The sequence below is a fragment of the Adiantum capillus-veneris genome, chromosome 29 (assembly GCF_014529385.1).
Source record: "Adiantum capillus-veneris isolate H3 chromosome 29, ASM1452938v2, whole genome shotgun sequence".
Classification (NCBI taxonomy): domain Eukaryota; kingdom Viridiplantae; phylum Streptophyta; class Polypodiopsida; order Polypodiales; family Pteridaceae; genus Adiantum; species Adiantum capillus-veneris.
This window is the reverse complement of record NC_140959.1, coordinates 56,476,338-56,499,739: the sequence shown is the minus strand read 5'-3', so window position 1 is coordinate 56,499,739 and position 23,402 is coordinate 56,476,338. Positions and strand designations below refer to the sequence as shown.

Here is a 23,402-nt window from a genome sequence, read left to right as displayed (position 1 = left end):
TAGAAGAGAAATCGGCCGAGCTCTGATACCACTGTAACAGACTTGGACACTCCAAGTCAAAAATCAATCGCGACAGCACCAAATAACCACTTCAAAACAATTCACAGATCACAATAGATTTGCACTGACCCGGCAGAGTTCCGTGCCTAGAGATATTAGCCCTAAAGACTGGCGCCCCTTTTGGTATTTCTTTTTATATTAATCAATCATCAAAGTACAAGAGAGCGGTTAGGGTTTCACTCTCAGACTCTGCGTCCAGATCCTCTGAGAAGTGAAGCCCTCACCACTTATTTAAAGATACAAGGGATGCCCAAAAGCAGAGCCCCAAAAGATTTAAAAATAAAAAGCATCAGTTCTCTCTCTCTCTTAGAGAGTCTTCTCTCTTTTTTATTAAAAAAAAGCAAAATTCGTGTCGCTCATCATTTCAAAAGAAAAAAGCCTCCGCGATTTTCGAAAATTACGGTTTTTGGCAGAAATTAGGATTTGTAGGAATTTTAGGGTTTCTCGCAGAAATTAGAGTTTCTGCTGTCCGCCACATCATCACTTTGTGACACTATACCCTCCTTGTTTTTTGAGCTACATGTGGGGGACGCCTACACCGAGTTGCAGTAGAGGCCCTGCAGGTGGCAGAGTGTTGTTTTTAGAGGATCCGTGTGGTGGGCATCTGTGGGAGGACTTGTGTCATAGATCCCGACCCAGCAACTCTTGAGACTGGCCACTGGAGACTGTGGGCTTGGAAGAGTTGTCCACTAGCACGAGTACAGTGGGATCCTGGAGAGTGGCTTTGGAGGGACCATTTCTCCTCTGCAGACCATCCAAGTGTCCCTTTCTTTCAGTACACTGTTCGACTGGGACGTCACATACTGGCGCTCGTCCTGCTGCAGCACCTCATTGGCAAGAGGAGGGTCTCACAGCTGAGTTCTTGGCAGCTTTTTGGGAGAGGTTATGGGACTCCAGACAGTCGAGACGAGTCACTTTGTTCCAGTGGCCGGTTGCACACAGAGCTACAGCAGTAGGGAGCTGGCTTGTACATTGTGGTCTCTCGGCCGCATGTGCAGCTTGTGACCATCTTGTGGAGAGTCAGCGTCACTGTCTTTGGGACTGTCCTTTGGCACAGCAAGTGTGGCTTCGTGTCCTTCGGCTGATGCCATCTCTTTCCACAGCTCGGCAATACACTTGGGGGGCAGCTGCTTGGTCCACTCTCACGGGCCCGGCACTTCAGTTTGAACTATCTTCCACCAACACGATGATAGTGATGCAGGGGGGTCGACCTACACTCCAGCCTAGAGGCTTTCCTTCGACTATGGCATCCTGGCCCTTTTTTCACCATGGTCCATGGAGTGCTCAGATGGCATTACCGTCCACTTGTGTGGCTCTTCCTCCTCCCATCTCTTGATTTAGCCTCATTGTATATATGCTGTTTTTTCATTGGGAGAGTCTCCCCATCATGTTTGTTGTAGCCCTCTCTTGTAGAGGTGGTTGTAGCCCTATGGGCAGTTTTCATTAACTAATAGAAGGATCTTTTCCTCGGGAAAAAAAAAACTATCGGGTAACCTCAGAGATTCATTCAGTAGAAAAGACTTTATATACAATTGAAGAGACCCAAGTGGGTGAGAGTTAGTTATACCAGCTCAGAGTGATCACGTTTTGATGATGAAGAAATACTGCAAGGGGCGCCTAGTTCGGAGCCAATGTCACTCCGCCGAGAAATGGACTCGCCAATAGGATTGTGAAGTGTTGATTGTCTCTTAATTGATGGTGCATCTGATGTCTTTAAGTTTGAGATATGAAGGATGATCAGAGTCTCTCTGAAGTGTGGTTGAACTAAAATTGGGCTTTAGTTCCATTGCTGGGATACACTCACCAAGAGAGGTCACACTCACAACAAGAGATACCAAAAAAACGATAGGATTGCGAGTCAAGAGGAAGAAGGTGGTTGTAGTAAAGAAGAGACTTTTATAATATTTTTACTGTTTGACCACATTTCACCAGTGTTCACCAAAACTTGACCATCAGTTGACCAAAGTGGACGCAGGTGGGAAGTGTTTACAGTATATAGACATGGATAATCATCTCTCCACCAAATGTGGCTAAAATTTCTAACCCTGGCTAAGAAAGCATTATCAAAAAGTATTATCTTACAGAATCAAAATATATTACCTTATTGACTCAGATTCACATTTCACCACGTCCCCAGACATGAGCTCATACTGATAGCGACATTTTGAGCAAGGCACCAGCTGCAAAACTGCAGGTAATGGTGAGCTTTTACATTTATGCAGAGCAGAAATCATGGTGTGCTTTTACATTTATGCAGAGCAGAAATCACAAGCATTATTCTGACTGTAAAAAACAGTCCATCTGATGTCAACACACATTTTAGCACAAAGTCTGAGTTTGTGTTAAGTGTTAAGAGACTTGGCAGCACACTTGTCCCTGACAGAAAATCCTTGGGAAAAATTCAGTTAACCTGCCATTTTGGTAAAAGCTTAAAGAAAAACTGGCCACCACTTTTGACACTCCAGGTCAGTCACAAACATCTACCCAGCAGACCAAATAGTCTTGGAAATGGAGAACTGGCATTCATGTAGACTTCCAATTACTTTTTTCAAGTCAAACAGTGGATTTCCGTCTAAACCTTCAAACTTTCTCTGATACAAGGACCCCCATCCAGCAAATCAGCAGCGTTGAGTTTACATTAAGAAATACCTCATAGCCCAAAATGCTAACCTGTATGCCCTGATGTGGTTGGACCACAGCCAATGTAGTTTCACAAGTTGGGCACTTGACAACCTTTCCAAAAGGCACCTACAAACCAAGGCCATGGGGCCATATCAGCACCTTCAACTGCATGAACTAATGTAGAAGAAAGCAGGACAGCATTTTCCTTTCTAAAGATGCAGAGCCTGATTGAAAATGAAATACTTTAAATTCGGACAAGGTCATCTAAACACTAGGCAGATTAACTTGAACCACTGACATTTAACATCAAAAATATTTAGGCTGAAATTAAATCAACCCCTTGATAGCTACCATTTCCTACAAAAGGATGAACTTGAACCATCGATCGACATTTAACATCAAAAAAGTTTAGGCAGCGGGTGCCTCTCAAGTGGTCATTCGAGGTGAGTAGGGCGTCTATTCTTTGCCTCTAATCTCTCATGAGTAGGCTAAGCGCGAGCTACATCAAGGAGCTCAAGCTGTGTTCGTTTACGCCATTCCAATGGCTTAAGACCTCAAGACCACAGCATGGTACTCGGGTTTGTTTAAGAAGTATGAGCATCTATTCTTGCAGGATGATCTCCCATCACGTCTCCCTCCGGAGCATCCCAAGGACCATCACATCCAACTCATGGAAGGAGCGAAGCAAGTCAACAAGGCTCCCTACCGCTTGAACAAATCTCAAGAAGAGGAGTTAAAGTGGCAGCTAACCGACCAGGTGGCCAGGGGATTCATACGAACTAGTGTAAGTCTGTCACAAACTGCTGAAATGTCAAGCCATTGAAGAATGGAGCCAACCTGCGGATTCCCAGCCGAGGGGCCTAAACTCTAGAAGCAGCAGATTAAATTATACCAACTTGCAAAGTCTTGCCGAGTGGCCTATTTTCAAAAGAGAGATCCCACCAACTTATGGGACCGCATCCGCCGATGGGGTTCAAGTGACATGGCAGACCTGTACGGATTTCCGGATTCTGCGCTGACATGCTGTTGTGACAGACCTGTACGGATTTCTGGATTTTGCGTTGACATGATGACGTGGCAAACTAATACGGATTTCCGCAATTTGCGTTGGCTGTGCTGACGTGGCAGTTGTACGGATTTCCCTAAAATGCGGTGGCAGCTTTCTAAGCCAATTTTTTGGGATCAGATGCTTTTGAGTTTGAAAGCTTTTCATGTAACTGCTTTTCATGACCAAGGCCTTTAAATATGTTCAGAGGGCTCATTCTTTGGCATGCTCCACGTGAGGTGCAGAGGATGGAGTACCAGCGTTGTACAGAGTTCAAGTAATATAAAGAAATACCGGCGCCAAGGTTTGGGGCTAGTGCTCTCTTGGGGTGGAACTCCGCCACTCCCCGACTCGTGTCGTGCATCTCTTTCAGTTCAGTTATTATTGAAGTGCTAAAAGTCTATTTAGTCTGTTCTTTTCTATTAGCACGTCGTGCCTGTCTCGGTTACAAAGTCCATTTGTTGCTTCTATTTTGTTTGTCCGCAAGAAAGATGGTGTGTAGATTACAAGGCACTCAACAAGATGAAAATCAAGAACAAGTTTCCTTAGTTGACATGTATGAGGCATTGCAAGTGTTCTCTAGTGTCAAAGGATCTTTTCAAAGTCGAGTCACTTTCAAGTGGAGGCGTTGTTGTAGCCAAAGATGGTCGAACCTAAGAGTGGGCACAAGCAGTGCTATGGGTGCCTACAGGTGCATGTAAGGGTGCTCAAGCAGGTAAGAAGGTGTTGGGCAAACAGATTGTTGCTGAGATGTATGGTTCCCTAGGCCAAGAAGGCTCCAAAAGGCATAGTCACAAGGGACGGTTCCGGGACGGGGAACGGGGGACGGGTTGATGGTGTGCAACTGAGTGCGGGTTTGCTCATCGTGAGCGTGTTGGTGCGTTGGTGTGCAGATAGTGCTCTGCTAGTGGACGTGTGAAGTTTTGAAGGTGTTTTTCGAGAGGACACAGGTGTTGTGAATGCCCTGAGCTATAGAGAGGCCATTGTGTTGTGTTTCGGGTGTGTTCCCCATTCCCCCTCTCCAGCCTCCACGGGATTGGAGGCCTTTCCATGTCTTCATTGCATCTCCCGCTGCCTATTCTGACAAGTTCAAACTGTGAAATCGCAATCACATTCTTAACTTGACATTGGAAAAAATACACCAAGGACTTTAATGAGTTTACAACTGGTCTTGAAATTGCATATTGAGGAAATAAATTATTGTGCAGACAATATTGAAAACAAAAACCCCACTTTTGTAAGAAAATTGAAATCCACACAAGAAGCATGAAAAGCTTTTACTCATGTTTCAAGCAGTACATGAAACTTTAATTTACTGTTTTTAATGAAATCACTTTCCAGCAGTTTCTTTGAGCATATTGTTATTTTGGCAGCACTTACGTGAGAAACCCCTTCCTATGTTCTTATACCATAATCTACATCATAATGCCCATCCCTTGTAATTTACATTTTTTACATGCGAATGAAAACTAAATTGGGTGAGCAAAACAACGAAAGCCTTTGACAATACAAAGTATACTAGCTTGAGCGACAACATAAAATGTGGCCCTGTCATACATTTGGATAAACTAAAAGAGAAAACTGCAAAGGAAAATAACCGACCTCCTCTCCAGCTGGAATACCTCGCCGCTTAACATCACCAACTGCTCGAATGGCATCTGACACTCGCAAAGTTGCTGCTAAGCCTCTTATTAAAGCAGTGTATGTCTTGACATCAGGTTGAGGCCATCGCCAACTTAGTTCTTGTACATCCTCTGTCTTTTCACCTATCAATTTTTCCAATATTACAAACTACGAGAGTTACTCCAGCACTATACATAAACATGTGAATGCAACTACTATCATTTGTGGATAATATACAAACTACTTTGTACTTCGGCAGAGTTGAAAACATTATTCCCAATTGCAAACTCAGAATATTGCAAGTCTACTCTTATTACAGCACTCGCATAATTGTAAAAAGATCTTTTCTACATCACTATCAATATTGAAACCTTCTTCCAAATAGAAAACATTTTGTAACGGGAGGGCGCCACGTGCCAATGACAAAGAGCATTGAACATACTTTAGACGCTTAAAAACAAATGAACTTAAAGAGATACATTGCACACAAGACACAATGTGGCAGAGTTCCTAAAACCCACCCGTGGGGCCGTAGGCGTTGGCTTTCACACGAAATTCTTTACTTTAGACACACACAGAGAGAACGTGCAAAGGAAACCTGCGACGGGAATTAACACTTAAGCATACACACGGCTCAGAAGCTAGAATGCTCCGAGCAAACGCCGACAACTTGTAGGCCCCAAAATTGGCGCCCCTTTCGGTATTTCTTTATACTTTGAGAGGGTAAATTACAAAGTAGAGTCTTGGGAATCCTTTACCTATATCCCGCTAGATACCACCTGTTTTGGCCAAATTTCGGCAGCATAACAACCCCAAAACTTACGCGAAACCAATTCCCCTGCTGGAACACACTTTCACTCGCATAAACCCTCTGATTCCTGCCCAAAAACAGTAAATTCAGCACGCTATATTTACTGGTTTTTGCCCTGTTTTCAGCCCTAAACAGTCCCCGAACTGTCCTCTGGCGGCGGGGCACTGTTCCCAATGGTTCTGGTGTCCGTACGGCTGAAAAACAGTCAAAATACAGCGCATACACAGTGCTGAAAACGCACCTGTACAGTGAAGTTATGACCCTCATCGGTGCCTACTTTGGAGTAGCAGTTAGCTACCCTTGCTCCTGCTCAAGGAGGCTCTTGCCGCAGCACAAAAGCATGAAACCACACAATTGTACATCACTCAAATGAAGAGCCCTCTTGTGGGGCATCACATAACTGCACGTAGGGGAGAGAGAGAGCAATGTGTAGTGTGCAGGGCATCACTCCTAGCACCACACTGTACATTGAGTGGAAAGAAAGCACTCCATAGCTCTTAACCTGTGACAATTGCAAAATGAGGCCTCTCCCAACTAAAAATTCAGCGCCCATTTTTCTGCATGAGGCAAGTGCACAGGAAAGGGCCATTTGGCACATTTACAAACATTTGTCCGTTTTGGGGTTACCGCCTAAAAATCTCCCGATTGGTTGCCCAGTTGACTTCACGGCAGAGTTGCAAAATGTTCCCCTGGTCATATCGAAGGTAATGACGCGAACACATTTCATGGCCCAGAATAGCAGTTTCCTAATTTTTAGGAGATGCTTCCGTTGGGCTCCCACTAGTCATCTGACCATCTATCCTCATTGGGACCGCATCCAAAAGTGCAATGTTGTATCGTGTTATTGTAGGCAAATTCCACCAAGGGCAAATACTTTTCCCATTGAGTCTTCTAATCCGAGATGTAAGACTTCAATAAATCCAGTACGACTGAATTTGCAATTTCCGATTGCCCATCTGTCTGCAGGTGGAAAGATGACGAGAACTGCAACCGCGTGCCAATGTTCGCCTTCCAAAACAAACTCGTGAATCCGGGGTCTCTGTCAGAGACAATTGTCTCAGGCATGCCATGTAATTTGAAGATCTGGGCGACAAACAGTCTCGCTAAGTGATCCGGCTTGACTGTTTTCTTCACTGGAATGAAATGAGCTTGCTTGCTAAATCTGTCAATAACAGTCTAGATACCAATCGTGCCCACTCTGTTCTCAGGTGATCAAAAATGAAATCCATTGCAATACTTTCCAAGGGGCAAGTGGGAATGGGTAAAAGCTATAACAATCCCTGTGTTTTATGCCTGTCAAACTTGACCTTCTGGCATACCAAGCAGCTGCGTACAAAATCGTCCACGTCCTTCTTGAGTCTCGGCCAAAAGAAGTATTTCTCCACACCTTTCAAGGTGGTCTCAATGCCGCGGTGACCCATAAATGGTGGACAATGGCATTCCGTTAAAACCTTTTTTCACAACGGCTGTGTAACGTACATCATCGTTTTCTTCATCAAGTAGCTATCCCGAATGGAATATCCCACTACTACCTCCCCATTCTGTATTGGACTGAATATATCTAAACAATCTGTATCTGTGGAATACTGATCGACCATATTCTCAAAGTTTCTATGGTGTATCGCGGAATAGCCAAAACCAACGGCTTCTAAGACAAAGCATTGCCACCAAGTTCTTTTGTCCCTGCACATGGTCAATCTGGAAGTGAAACTCTGACAAGATGTTTGTCCACCGCCTCCGCTTTTCCAATAGATGCTTCTGTGACAAGTAGCGTAAACTTTGGTGATCTGTAAAGACCGTAAAATCGGCTCCAAGTAGGTAATGTCGCCACTTAGTACAAGCATGGATAATCGCCAAAAGCTCTTTCTCATGTAGTTGTGTAGTCAATTCCGACCTTGAAAACAATCGGCTTTCGTAGGCAATGACATGGCCTTCTTGCATTAAGACCGCACCCAAACTACCACCACAAGCATCACAATATACTTCGAATGACTTCTGCAGATCCGGCAAAGTCAAAATTGGTCTTGTAGTCTATCTCTTTTTCAATGTCTGAAAGGTAGTCACCTCTGTGGGTCCCCACGAGAAAGGGACTCCTTTCTGTGTCAAGATATGCAAAGGGGAAGCAACCTCTGCAAACTTTCTAACGAACCACCGGTAGTAAGAACATAAGCCGGGTCCATCTGCACTCCTGCTGCTGAGATGCTGTGTCCCAAAAAGTGCCACAAGAAAAGGATCGGATTTCCCGGTAGAAGAGAAATCGGCCGTGCTCTGATACCACCGTAACAAACTTGGACACTCCAAGTCAAGATTCTACCGCGACACAGCAAAGATTCACTTCAAAACAGTTCACAAATGATTCGACACGGTCCGGCAGAGTTCCGTGCCTAGAGATGTTGGCCCCAAAAACTGACGCCCTTTTCGATATTTCTTTTTATATTAATGTGTTCAAAGGACAAGAGAGTAGGCAGGCGCTCACTCTCAAACTCTGCGTCCAGATGCTCTGAGTTGTGAGGCCCTGCCCACCAATTTAAAGGTTACAAGGGATGCCCAAAAATAAGGTTACAAGGGATGCCCAATAATAGAGCCCCAAAAGTTGTTCTTTTAAAAGCTTTGTAAAAATAAAGCATCTATTCCCAAAAGCTTCCCAATTAGCTTGCGTAGATTTTCAACAACGCAAAAAGCTAATTTCCGTACACTGTCAGCGTAAAAAGTGGGGATTTGTACGACCAACCACGTCAGCACTGTCAGCGGGATTTACAGCGCGAAATCAAGAAATCTGCCACCTAAGCATGTCAGTGCTTTTTCCGGGTTGGTCTACCAGCCGTGTGTCCGGTCTGCTGTCCCACTTGATGCTAGGGCCATGCCACGTCACCGGCTTGTGACAAGTGGACCACCATGTTCGAGCATTTCCCTTGAGAAAGATGTAGCCCTCCGAATCTTGGAGTGCTCTGAGTGATGCCCTCCAGAGAAAGCTATGTCAAACTGCTGAATGAAGGCCAAAGCCCTCGGAGCATCTCGAAATCCAGAAAAAGCGTCAAACTTAATCAACTGTCCACCTTCTTTGAATTCTTTTACTTTCTTGCTTTTATCTTCGACGAAGTCATATTGGTTGGCTCTTTTAAAAATGCTGCTTCTTTGCATAAAACATGTGATCGTCGAAGTCCAAACTGTCTGAGGATGACTCCTCTGTAGAACTGTTAGAAACTGGGCGAAATCTAGGCTTCTTTGCCTTTTTCTTGCCCTTTCCGAAGCTTTGCTTTTTGCTTCGCTTTTTGCCTTTTCTGTCTTCTTCGCTCGAGTTAGAAGAGCTAGAAAAACTGTCTGAAGAAGAAGAAGAGCACAATATCAACCGGTCATATCACTATGTATGGATTTCAAACGGGCACCAATGTACATTTAAATGGTTGAGCAAAAGTTATGGATGACAAAGCTTCAATATGACGCACCATTGGAAACTAAATGGGAAGCTTTCAAGAAAGTTATTTGTTCTTGTGCCAAAGAATGTTTTGCCATAAAGCATCTCCATGGTATCAACAAAGATAGATCACGCAAAAGGTGGTTTGATAAAGAATGTCAAAATGCTAAAAGTCGACATTGATTCAAAAGAAGAGAAGAAGATGGGAAGTAAAGCAACAACTTTTTCAAGTCCAAGAAAAGGCACATGCATGTGGAAGATTTTGGAGAAACTTGAGGAACAAGCGTGTTGAGAATTTTCGTAACTTGAGTATTGTGGATATGTACACATATTGTAGGCAATTATATGAGCAAGCAAATGTTGAAAAAATACCATTTTATGGTTCACTCCCATGTATGCCCTCTTTTTTTACTATTGAGAATGTATGCGGTGAGCTTGAAAAGTTGGCTACTCGCAAAGCTGAAGATCTTCAAGGTATAAAGTCGGAGATTATCAAATGGATGGGAGATTTTACCCATGAGAGGATGTGTGATATCTTTAACCTTGCACTTCAACATGGTATGCCTTATGATTAGAGTACTAACTGGGTTAAGCCTTTGCATAAAGGAGGGGATGTAAAGAATGTAAACAACTATCGAACTATAATGATTGGATCTCTTATGGCAAAGTTATTTGGGTGCATAATGAAGATAAAATTGAGTGATTGGGCTAAAGAGAATGACAAGCCTGCTAAAGGACAATCGGGTTTTTGTCAATGCCATAGCACCATTAATCATTGTGTTCTCATGGAGGAATGTCGATTGAAAGGCAAGCGATTGTATTGTTGGTTTGTGGACTTTAAGAAAACCTTTGATATGATTCCACGTAACAATTTGTGGAGAAGGATGGAAGAACTCCAAGTGCCAAGTGAGTTTATGTTTGCGGTTTCTCGTATCTATGAGAAGGTGATTTATCAATTGCGCATGGGAAGAGAAATTTCAAAAAAATTTGTATGCACTATTGGGGTTAAACAAGAATGTCCATTGTCACCAACTCTCTTTGGTCTATGCATCGATCAATTGAAACAAATGGTACTTGACTTTATGCAAGAAGAAAGCATTGAAGAGGTCACTATTTGCAATGCAGTAATCATGCTTTTGTTGTATACGAATGATGTAGTGCTTCTAGCACACACTTTAGAAGATGCACAAAGCTTATGGTTGTCCTTGAGAACTTTTGCTTGCATAGTGGGCTGATTGTGAATGAAACCCCACAACAAAGGTTATGCTTATGAAAACCAACCATAAGGAGAAGCCATGCATTGTGTACAACAATGAGACACTTGAAGTTGTTGAGAGCTTGAAGTACCTTGGCCTTGAGGTTCCATTCAATCACAAGTGGCATGAATGTGCATACGTCGTTTGGAAGTGGGAAAGAGAACATATTATGCATTTGAGAACATGTGTAATGCGGGAAACATCAAGTGTTGGGTTCTCAAGAAGTATCTTTTTGATGCATTGGTGACATTGATTCTTCTTTATGGAGTTGAAGTGTGGGGCGGGAGCATCTCAAAGTCTACTTGGAAAGAGTTTGAGAATGTCCAAAAGCGTTCTCTCACAAACTTTCTCCAAATTAAGACACAAACACCATATATGCTCCTACTTCTTGAATCGGGATCTCTTCCAATTGAGGGCATGGAAAGGGTTGTGGAGTACATAATAAAGATGCGTCAAACCCCCTCACATCGACTTCCTACAATTGCATGGGAAGCAAGCAAAAAAGTTCAAAAGACGCATAAAAGTAAGATCTTGAGCACGGGATGCATGCAAAAAATAAAGAAGTGGTTTGGGAGATGGGATGCATTACACTTGCTACATGATGCTTCAATTGACTCCCAAGTGAATGAAGCTTTCCTACACATCAATGTATTACGGCTTGTGAGAAATCCGGTGGGTCGCGCTTCATACATTACACCACCCATATTGCCCCCAACTACAAAACCATGTTCTTCGCTGAAAGACGAAACCGTACTCACACTTACATGCTTGAGCCTATCCCCTTGTCGGCTATACACACTATCGTAGCCTTTCGGCTTAGCTCCCATTTCCTTCGATGCAAGACAGGCGTTGGGGCAATGGAGAAGAGTCAAATCGACTGTGCACATTATGCTCACTGCGAGTTCGAGAGTCTGAGTACCACACACTACTAGAGTACTCAGCTTTTGGTCACATCCGAACTTGCTTCTCTCACATTTTCAGCCATGACATAGACCTACAAACTTTCCTCTCCCAGCCACAGTGTGGGCTCTCCATTTCGACTCTCATCACCACAATGTTGGAGCATCGAGAGTCACTCATCAACCATACACATACTACATCACATGTAACTTTGGTCTCATAGGTCATATTTGACCTGCGAGAACGATAATAAAATCTCTCTCTCTGAAACCGGCCCGTGGGGCGGTAGGCCTTGGCTTTCACCCGAAATTCTTTACATTAGACACACACAGAGTACTTTGCAAAGGTAACCTGTAACGGAGATTAACACCTAAGTACACACACGGCTCGGAAGCTAGAATGCTCCGAGCAGACGCCGACAACCTGTAGGCCCCAAAATTGGCGCCCCTTTCGGTATTTCTTTATTCTTTAACAGAGGGAATAAAACCTGTGATCTCCTACAAGCTGCCCCGCACATCTAGGCTAAGAAACACCTGTTCTGGCCCGATTTCTGCAACATAATTGTACTAGGAGGCTTCACAATCAGTATCCCCACGCAATAGGTGACTTTACACGCATACGGACACTTTGCAAAACCTGGCAAGAATCTGCAGCACGCTGAATTCTCTGTTTTCTGCCCCGAAAATGCGCCAATTCAACTGTACAGCGGTCCCCTCGCGTCCCCGAACCTGCTGGGGGTATTAGGGTCCGTTTAGGGCCGAAACCCTAAACCTGCAAAAATACACAGCAGACTGTAATTCCCTGTTTTGGGCTCCGTTTCGCGTGCCGGTCGCATTTGTAGCAAGACCTCAAACTCCCGCACCTGTAGGGCTACTTGCCCTTTGAATCGGACGATATTTCTGACATGAAACCTCTCCGAATTCACCTCTACCTGCGAGGGATTAGCCGCTAGCTAATCCAGTACCTGTGCAAGAGACTCTTGCCTCGGCAATCGCGCATGAACCCACATAACTGTACATTGGTCAAATGAAAAGCCCACTAGTGGGGCATAACATATTGCTCGTAGGGGAGAGAGAGAGCAGTGCGTAGCGTGCAGGGTATCACTCCTGGCACCGCACTGTACATAAGGGGGAAAGGAAACACTCCATAGCTCTTAACCTGTGCAAATTGCAAATGAAGCCCCTTCCCTGCATATAATTCAGCGCTTTTTTTTCTGCATGAGGCAGGTTCATGAAAAAATGACACTTGGCACGTTTACAAGCATTTAACCGTTTCGGGTTTGCCGCTTAAAAGTATCCCGATTGGTCGCCCAGTTGACTTCGCGGCAGAGTTGGAAAGTGTTCCCCTAGTCATACCGGAGGTAATGACGCAAACACATTTCACGGCCCAAAATAGCAGTGCCCTAAATTTTAGGAAATGATTCTGTTGGACCGCATCTAAAAGTGCAATGTGGCCCAACTGTCGGATACTTTCTGTTGGTAGTCACACCTTGACTTTAGGCCTTTATTGAGTTCACTTCCTAGTATCCACCAACTTGCTAAGTGCGACCGGGGGGACATATATGATCTTGCTCTGAGCCTAGACATCCTCTTACCATACGAATGCCAGTGCCGACCACTACCCATCTGCGGGTGAAACTACCGTTCACTTTGGCCATACAATGTCCGATCGTTTGCTACTTCAAGAAGAGGGTCTCAAAAAATAAAACAAAACCCATTGGAAAGAAACCAACAACTAAAGTTAGCAGTTGCCACGTCCTTATCACATAGTTAACAGTTGCCACGTCCCCGCGACATACCCCCCTCTTGAAATCGCAAACGTCCTCCATTGCATACCATAAATACACGCCACTGATGATCTTGTGCTATTAACACTCTTTTATCATCGCATGTATCCGCAAGAAAGGTCATAACACATAGATACAAATGACTTAATGAGGCCTTCATACTTTTGTCATTTCCATCTATTACACTGAATTCATATGTACATTTGATGTACTAGCTCTATCATTACCCCTCCTTTGCACACGTTGGGTTGGGGCATAAGTAGGCTGTAACCCAAAGGCTTCAAGGTAAAGCTGCAATACATTTGGTGACTCTGGTAGTTCATGCTCTTCCATCCACATTGCATCCATAGGCGGATAGTTCTTGAACTTCACCAAATAGCGTCTTGCAAATTGTCCTTTAACTTTTCTGTCCTTATGTGCCAAAACTTGCTCAGGTACCAGGATCTCATCAAGTTACTCAACTTCTGGCTCATCCTCATCTGGCATATCTTCTAGCACATCACCCACGAAGGATCTTAGAAGACTCACGTGAAACGCATTATGAATCTTCCATGCATCAGGCAATTTCAGCCTGTAAGCCACATCGTTGATCTTGTCAAGCACTTAAAAAGGCCCATAGTAACGCATGCTGAGCTTAGGAAACAGCCATTCCTTGCCCTTCATCTTCTTTAACCTTGCCTTTTCGAACCTTAACAGAACCCAATCACCAGGTGATAACAACAATTCACGACGGTGACAATCAGCAGCCTTTTTCTGCTTTGCGTGAGTCTTCTCCAAGGCAACTTTAATCTTCTTATACATCTCATCCATGTTCTCAACATATCGATTTGCCTCAAAGATCTTGTCTTTTGTATGCAGTATGGGAGGAACCTTTTTGCCGCCTTCAACAATCTCAAAAGGTGCTTTGCCAGTAGACGAATGCACCTTATTATTGTACGCATACTCAAGCATAGGCAAGTATTGTTCCCACTTGCTCTTATTATCTGATACATAGCATTTCAACAGATCTAAGACAGTAGAATTAGCCTCTTCTGACTGTCCATCAGTTTGTGGATGAAATGAAGACGAGAACTTGAGCGTAGTGCCCATGTTCTCAAATAATCCTCTCCAGAACAAACTGGTCATGCGAGGATCACGATCACTGATAATCGATTGTGGCATACCATGGTACTTAAACACATTGTACATGAACAAGCGTGTCATCTGATCAGATTTTATCTTCTTCCTGACAGGGATAAATGGGCCTACTTGCTGAACATGCAGATAATGGTCCATATACCATCATTCCATGTTGGCGTCCTTGGAAGATCAAAGATAAAGTCCATAGCAATACTTTCCCATGACTTATCCGGAATCGGCAGTGGTTGTAACAACCCTGGTGCCTTTTGCCTGTCAAACTTGACCTTTTGGCAAACTATGCATGCTCGCACAAAGGCATCCACATCTCTCCTCAAGGTAGGCTAATAGAAGAATGTCTCTATCGCTTTGACTGTTGCATCAATGCCACGATGCCTTGCATACGGTGGGACATGACTCTCTTCCATGACCTTATGTCGCAGTGGCCTAGTGACACAAAGTCTACCATGCACCATCATAAAACCATCTCTGAGGAGGTAGTATCGTGATGTTGCCCCTCTTGTAACTGTTCAAGGATCCTTACAAAATCTTCATCAGCAGTATATTGTTCCTTCATGTCATCTAACTCATGATGATAAGGAATTGACACAGCTAAAATTTGTGGCTTTCTTGATAACGCATCAACCACAACATTCTTCTTGCCTTCCACATACATAATCTGGAAGTGTAACATGGAAAGAATGTTTGCCCATCGCATATGCTTTTCAGATAACTTTGACTGTGTCAAGAAGTATCGCAAGGTCTGATGATCTGTTTGGACAACAAATTCAGCACCTAAGAGGTAGTGCTTCCAGCTAGAAAGCGCATGAATCACGGCCAAGAGCTCTTTCTCATAGACTTGCATAGTCCTCTCTGGCCCTTGCAAAATTCAGCTTTCATAAGCTACTACCCGTCCATCTTGCATTAGCACTGCTCCAATGCTACTGCCACCCGCGTCACACTGGACCACAAATGACTTCCTGAGTTCTAGCAAAACAATAACTGGATCTGAAGTCAACTTTTCCTTTAAGAGACTAAAAGCTGAAATCTCTTTTTGGGTCCATCTGAAAGTGACCTCTTTCTTTTGCAAAGCATGAAGAGGTGATGCTATCTCTGCAAAATTTCTGATAAACCTTCTATAGTAGGAAAACAATCCCAAGAAGCTTCTGACATCGTGCACAGTCTTCAAGTTTGGCCATGTCTTGATAGCTTCGACCTTTGCGGGATCCATTCTGACACCATCCTTTGAGACTATGTGGCCAAGAAAGTGGATCTCTTCGAGGAAGAATTCACTTTTCTTAGGATTGACAGACTGCGCAGCTCTTCGAACACAATGGTCAAGTGACGCCTATGCTCCTCTTCATTCTTCGAATACACTATCATGTCATCGAAGAACGTCCCAACAAACTATTGATGCGAGCGGAAAATCCGGTCCATCATTCTGTTGAACGTGGCACGCGCATTTGTTAGCCCAAACGGCATCACTAGAAACTCATAAAGACCAAATGTCGTTCTAAACGCAATCTTGTGCACATCCTCTGGCCTTATACGAATCTGATGGTACCCACTCTTAAGGTCTATTGTCACAAATGGGAGCGCATACGAATAATCAGCAAGATGAAAATAAATAATATTTCAACTAAACAAAGTTGAGGGAGAAGTTCGACACAGTATTTGGGACCAGAAGATGGGTTGGTCCCCCCTCCTTAAAGAGAATAGGGAGAATCTTTTTACAAGCACGAAAACCCCTCCGTTCTAAATCTTTGACTCATTGGTCGTTCCTTCCCGTAAGGGAAATCCGAGAGACAAGCTCTAAATCCTTTTTTCCGTCTGTACTCGGAGTCGAGACTCCGCAGACAATTTCCGAATTCCGTTCCCAGAATTCCCAAGCGTAGGCTGAAGCTTTCTCACTTCTCCTTCGCGATGAAGTACCTGCAAACACACACACAAACACGCGATAACAATTCGTATGGCGAATCCACAATAAATACATGTCGCTCTTGCGCAGAGCGACTTCCGTGCTTCGTAGTCTCGCGATCTCTTGCGTTATCTGGCGGCAGAGTCTTCTCTTGCTGACGTTGGTAACCCCCTTTCAGTGAGGGCATGTGGTGCTTTTATAGCTCCTTGGCCACGGCACAAATAGCTGCTCGCGTAGAGCTCGAGGCCGTTTTTTTTTTTTTTTTTGGCTGTTCTACCAGAAATAGGGAGAGAGAATTCGCTGGCTGGATTTGTTGCTTTATTTTCTAAGTGGCTGCCCACTTGTTAAGTGGGCGGCCGACATATTTTAAAATTGGTCTGAACCTGCCCAAAAACTCAATAAAACCTTATAAGTTAAAAACAATGCCTTTCACAACACGTCCCAGGCGTCCCTGGATGCAACCACATGCACGAATGTAATGCAAACATAGGTTCCTCGCGGGAAAGCGTCTGCTCTTCCCGGAAAACTCGTTAAAATATTCCGCTTTTTAAGAAAAGCTTCTCAAAATCCATCTTTATTCTTGTGCTTGCGTCTTTACGCGTATTCCTCTTTCCAATTCTGGTTTCCTGTCAGACCAACGAGATATTCCCTTTCCGATGCTCCCGTCACCCCATCACGTGACGCATCAGGAATATTCGTTTCCTGGTCTCTCCCACCGAACTAACGGTAAAACCCCTTCGCGATGCTTAATGTCACCCATCATATGACGCATCAGAGTTTTCGGTTCCTGATGGCTTTTAATAATTCCAATAGATCTACAGTTCCTAACCTTACGGTTCAAGTGCACATCTTTAAATATCCTAATTTCAATAAAAAGAAATTACTCGAGAAAATAAGAAAATAAGTCCATTTAGCAACATCCCTCTGGCTTCTAAACAGTTGTGCTCAACTGTAGTGCTTGTACATATCCTTCCAGAATCTCGGGATAGGGTGCTAATTCCTGCTCGGTCATCCACTGAGCATCTAGAGTAGAATAATTCTTAAACTTGACCAAATACTTCCGTGTAATCTTCCCAGACTTAAGTGGCCGCTCCTGATGATGAATGATCTGTTCCAGTTGGAGTATTTCTTCCGTTTCCTCAACCTCGGGAGATTCCTCAGCAATAGGCTGACTTGGAGACGGTCCCACATATGGCCGGAGTAAACTAACATGGAAAGCATTGTGGATCTTCCAATTAGATGGTAAGTCTAATTGGAACGTCACATCGTTCACTTGGTCAATTATCTTAAACGGCCCATAATAGCGATTGGAAAGTTTTACCACTTTCCCTTTATGAGTCGCTTGTTTCTTTAGTCTTGCCTTCTCAAACTTGAGTAAGACTAATTGACCGATTGTTAAGTCCAGATTCCTTCTGTGCTTGTCCGTAGCTTTCTTATGTTTTTCCTGAGAGCGCAAAATTACTCTCTTAACTTGCCCGTAGGCCGTGTCCAAATCCCGGACAAACTCATCTGCTACGAAAATCTTATCCTTAGTGACAAGGATCGGTGGAAGCAAAGGCTTACCATAGAGAATCTCAAAAGGTGCTTTCCCCATAGACGAATCCACGGTATTGTTATATGCGTACTCAACAAGGGGCAAATACTTCTCCCAGTCAAATTGTCTTTCTGATACATAAGATTTCAGCATATCCAATACTCTGGAATTAGCGATCACACTCTGCCCATCGTTTGAGGATGATATGCAGAAGAAAAATTCAACTTCGTGCCAAGGTTATCAAACAAGGCACGCCAAAAGTTGCCTGTCATGCGAGGATCTCGATCACTCACAATAGACTTGGGCAGCCCATGATGCTTAAATATCTGTGCTAGAAAAATTCTAGCCATATGGTCTGCTTTGATTGTTTTCTTAATTGGAATAAAGTGAGCTTGCTTGCTAAATCCGTCCACGATAGGCCAGATCGCATCATTTCCAGTTTGAGTCTTTGGGAGATCCATAACAAAATTTATGGCAATACTCTCCCAGGGTTGATAAGGCACAGGTAAAGGTTGAAGTAACCGAGGCATCTTGTGCCGATCATACTTTACTTTTTGGCAAACCAAGCATTCCCTGACATATTGATCAATGTCTGCTTTAAGGCTTGGCCAAAAGAAATATCTTTCCAATGCTAAGGTCGTAGGGAGAATTCCCTGATGATCTGCATTGGTGAAGCATGTGCTTCTTCCATGATTTTCTTTCTCAATGGTTCTGCCACGCAAATTGCTTGGTGGTGATAGAGATAACCATCCCGAATAGAATAGGGATATTCATCCTGTCCGTTCTGTAATTTATTCCAAGTGGAGGAGAAGTCTGGGTCATTTGGATACAACTCTGGAGGTGATTCCAATTCTTGGTGATACACAGAAGTAACTGCGTTCAGCCTAGGCCGTCTAGACAATGTGTCTGCAGCCACATTCTTACTCCCAGTCGTATGGAGGATCTGGACGTGAAACATGGACAAAAAATTGACCCATCTCATTTGCTTCTCAGATAATTTCCGTTGCGTAAGAAAATACCGCAAACTCTAGTGATCGGTTTTGATCACAAAATCCGCTCCTACAAAATAATGCTTCCAGGTAGACAAGGTGTGGATCACAGCCATAAGTTCCTTCTCGTAGATCGAGGCATGCAATTCTGCATCCTTAAGTCGTCTACTTTCATAAGCCACTGCATGGGCTTCTTGGTTAAGCACTGCACCGATGCAATCACCTGAAGCATCGCACTAACCCTCGAATGGTTTCCTTAAGTCTAGCACTATCAAAATAGGTCCATGGCTTAATAAGTACTTTAGCCTACCAAAGGCACCTTGTTGTCTCGATCCCCACCTGAAAGGAATCTTTTTCCTTGTTAGGTCATGAAGTGGTCCTGCTACTTGAGCAAAGCCTCGGATAAACCTCCGATAGTAAGAACACAATCCCAGAAAACTTCGTACATCATGTACCGTAGTGGGAGTTGGCCAATCTTACACGACTTGGATCTTTGCGGGATCCATTTTCACTTGGTTGTGTGAGACTATATGGCCGAGATAGTGTATCTCAGTGAGGAAGAACTCACTCTTCTTTGCATTCACATGCAACTCATGCTTTCACAATTCCTGAAACACTATATCCAAGTGCTTCCGATGTTCCTCCTCGGTCTTTGAAAAGATGAGTATGTCATCAAAGAACACTCCTCTGAAAGCTCGGTGTGGGCTGAAAATTCGGTCCATCATTCGATTGAATGTGGCAAGAGCATTGGTCAAGCCAAACGGCATTACCAAAAAGTCATAAAGTCCAAAAGTTGTGCGAAAGGCAGTCTTATGGACATCTTCAGGGGCTATGCGTGTCTGATGATACCCGCTTTTTAAGTCAATGCGACTAAAGATGCTTGCTCCCTGCACCTTATCGAGAATATCATCAATCCGGGGTATCGGAAAGCGATTCTTGATAGTGATCTTGTTTAGAGATCGATAATCTATGCACATTCGAAACGTGCCGTCTTTCTTCTGCACCAGTAGAACTGGAGAGCAGTACGGCGAAGTACTTGGTCGTACTAGACCTTTTTCCAGAAGCTCGTTGACTTGCTTCAAAATTTCCTCTTGCTGAGCAAGACTAACCCGATCAGGGGGTAGGTTTGGGGGAGAGCTACCTGGTACGAGATCAATGCGATGATCTTCCGGACGTTCCGGAGGTAGCTTGTCTAGTAGAGTATCCGTGAAACAATCTTTATACTTTTCAAGAAATTGAAAACATTTAATTTCCAAACTAGAGAGCGAACCCTCATTAGTTTTATCTCTTTCACGTGCGAAAATCAAGTAAGCAGAAACGCACTTCTTTATTTCCTTCTTAATGGAGATATGGCTTACAATAGGGAATAGCCAATCCCCTGCATCGGCAAAAATTTTAATGTTCTTGCCCTCATGCTCAAAAGCGAGGGTCTTTTCTACATAATCTGGGACCGGTTGCATATGGTAATGCCATGGCATACCCAAGATGATATCACATCCCTCAATAGGTGCCATCAAAAAGCATTCGCGGTCCTTGTATTCACCAATCCGGAGATTGAGTTGTCCTTGCACGGGAGTTGCATTGGTGGTCAACCCCTCAAATGCTGATCCGGAAGTGACTGGAGTTCCAAGCTGAGCCAAACGTTCTGCAGTTTCCAGTGAGATGAAGTTGTCCATCGATCCAGGGTCGTAGAGGATCAACACCCGCTGGTTATTCACAGATCCCCGGCCTTTAAGGAGCTGGCGCTTCCCTTTCTCGGTTTCTGTATTCCCTTGCACATCAGGAATGGAATTCAAGCTCGGTGGTGCGGCTTCCTTCTTCGATTGTTCCTTCTTCGAAGATGCTTGTTCCTGCCGTTGCTGCCGAACAGGGCAGTCGGGCTGCACATGTCCTTTTTCACCACAGTAGAAGCACCTTCCTTGCTCTTTGAAGGTTTGTACTTAGTTCGGCGTGAGATACTTAAGCCGTTTTCCGGTACCCTCTGGCTTCTTAGGCTCATCCGGATCCTCTGGGGAACACTTTTTGCCTTGGTTGCCATGTCATCATAGACCGCTCTTTGCCTTGCACGGTATGTGCTATGTTCCATCCGTCTGGGGGTACCAGTGGAATGTAAATCCTCAGCAATGATTGCCGACTCCATCATCCGCTGAAGGGTGTCATATGGGTACACCTTCATGCTCTTCCGAAGTGGTGGTTGAAGACCTGCTTCAAACTTTCGCATCTTTTCTTCGTCGGAAATCTTCATAAAAGGCGTAACTTTTAGAAGAACCGACCAAAACTTGTCAACATAAGCCGTGACTTTCTCTTGTTCCTTCTGGGCATGCCAGTCCCATTCCTTCCAAATGTCCTTCTCGAATTCAGGTGGAAGAAATTGTTCATAGAATTCAGCTTTGAATTGAGTCCAGGTTCTAGCTTGAGTACCTTCCAAAATTTTGGCTAGCCACCAGTTGCTTGCAGTCTCCTTGAGATGCATCCAAACATGACGCAACTTGGATTTTTTAGTGAAGTTTCCGTTGGCAAAAGCAACTTCAAATTGCCTGATGAAAGACAGTGCCTTGGAGATATCTCTCCGTCCTGTGTAGTTATCAAACTTCACATCCTTGTCACCGGATTTGAAAATCCGCATCTTGCGGTGACGTCTGCGGTTATCCCTCTTGAACTGAGGCTTCTCTTTAGTAGCATGTAGGGAAGTAGTAGGAGTTTTCTTCTTGGGAGAAGATTTAGATACTGTATGAGAAGTAGATGTAGTAGTATAACCAGAAGAGTATGATGGAGAAGAGATAGAGACATCCTTGCTTTCATTAAGCAGAGAAAGTTCTTTTTCCTGGCCCTTGCTCTTGGAAGGCCGTTTGTCCTGATCCGGAGATCCCTTGTGCGTTTCGGCACCTTTTTCCGCACCATCCACCTGCGGGTTGCTTCTATTAGCAGGATTTTCTTGACGCCCATCGGCATCCATTCATTGCGGCTTCTTGATTCCGTCCAAAGCCTTTTGGACAGCCGGCAACGAAATAAGTTGTTGCAATTCCGCGAGTTGGGCTCGCACTTGCTCAAGTTCGTCTTCAGCGGTTCTTCCGTGGCTTGTCATGGTTCTTCCCGTTCCTTCTCGGAATCGTCCTTCTTTGCAGAGAAAGAGAGGAATCCGAGCTCTGATACCATTGTCACAAACGGGAGCGCACACAAATAATCAACAAGATGAAAATAAATAATCTTTCAACTAAACAAAGTTGAGGGAGAAGTTCGACACAGTATTTGGGACCAGAAGATGGGCTGGTCCCCCCCCTTAAAGAGAATCCTTTATTAGGGACTCGGGAGAATCTTTTTACAAGCACAAGAACAGGAGAAAACCCCTCCGTTCTAAATCTCTGACTCAATGGTCGTTCCTTCCCGTAAGGGAAATCCGAGAGACGAGCTCTCAATCCTTTTTCTGTCTGTACTCGGAATTGAGACTCCACAGACAATTTTCGAATTCCATTCCCGAAATTCCCAAGCGTAGGACGAAGCCTTCTCGCTTCTCCTTCGCGATGAAGTACCTGCAAACACACACACAAACACGCGACAACAATTCGTATGGTGAATCCACAATAGATACCTGTCGCTCTTGCGCGGGAAAAGCGACTTCTGTGCTTCGTAGTCTCGCGATCTCTTGCGTTATCTGGCGGCAGAGTCTTCTCTTACTGACATTGGTAACCCCCTTTGAGTGAGTGCATGTGGTGCTTTTATAGCTCCTTGGCCACGGCACGAATAGTTGCTCGCGTAGCGATCGCGGCCGTTTTTCTTTTTTGTTGTTCTACCCGAAATAGGGAGAGAGAATTCGCTGGCTGGTTTTGTTGCTTTATTTTCTAAGTGGCTGCCCACTTATTAAGTGGACGGCCGGCATATTTTAAAATTGGTCTGAACCTGCCCAAAAACTCAATAAAACCTTATAAGTTAAAAACAATGCCTTTCACAACACTTCCCAGAAGTCCCTAGATGCAACCACATGCACGAATGTAATGCAAACATAGATTCCTCGCGGGAAAGCGTCTGTTCTTCCCGGAAAACTCGTTAAAATATTCCGCTTTTTAAGAAAATCTTCTCAAAACCCATCTTTATTCTTGTGCTTGCGTCTTTACGCGTATTCCTCTTTCTAGTTTGGGTTTCCTGCCAGACCAACGAGATATTCCCTTTCCGATGCTCCCGTCACCCCATCACGTGACACATCAAGAATATTCGTTTCTCGGTCTCTCCCACCGAACTAACGGTAAAACCCCTTCGCGATGCTTAATGTCACCCATCATATGACGCATCAGAGTTTTCTGTTCCTGATGGCTTTTAATAATTCCAGTAG

General features: G+C 44.1%; 1 protein-coding gene across 4 annotated transcripts in view; it reads right to left on the bottom strand.

Moving 5' to 3' along the window:
- Positions 1–23,402, bottom strand: part of LOC147419234 (Pentatricopeptide repeat (PPR) superfamily protein) — a 58,243-nt gene that overhangs the window by 16,144 nt on the left and 18,697 nt on the right. For all 4 annotated transcript variants that reach the window (XR_015187192.1, XM_086506264.1, XM_086506263.1 and 1 more), the window contains exons 2-4: positions 5,330–5,493; positions 2,731–2,808; positions 2,161–2,240 (exon numbers count right to left, since the gene is read on the bottom strand). Coding sequence is in view for 3 of the 4 variants with exons in the window: in XM_086506264.1 (XP_086362390.1) it covers positions 2,161–2,240; positions 2,731–2,808; positions 5,330–5,493 (322 nt within the window). In the remaining variant the exon portion in view is untranslated. The remainder of the gene's footprint in view (positions 1–2,160; positions 2,241–2,730; positions 2,809–5,329; positions 5,494–23,402) is intronic.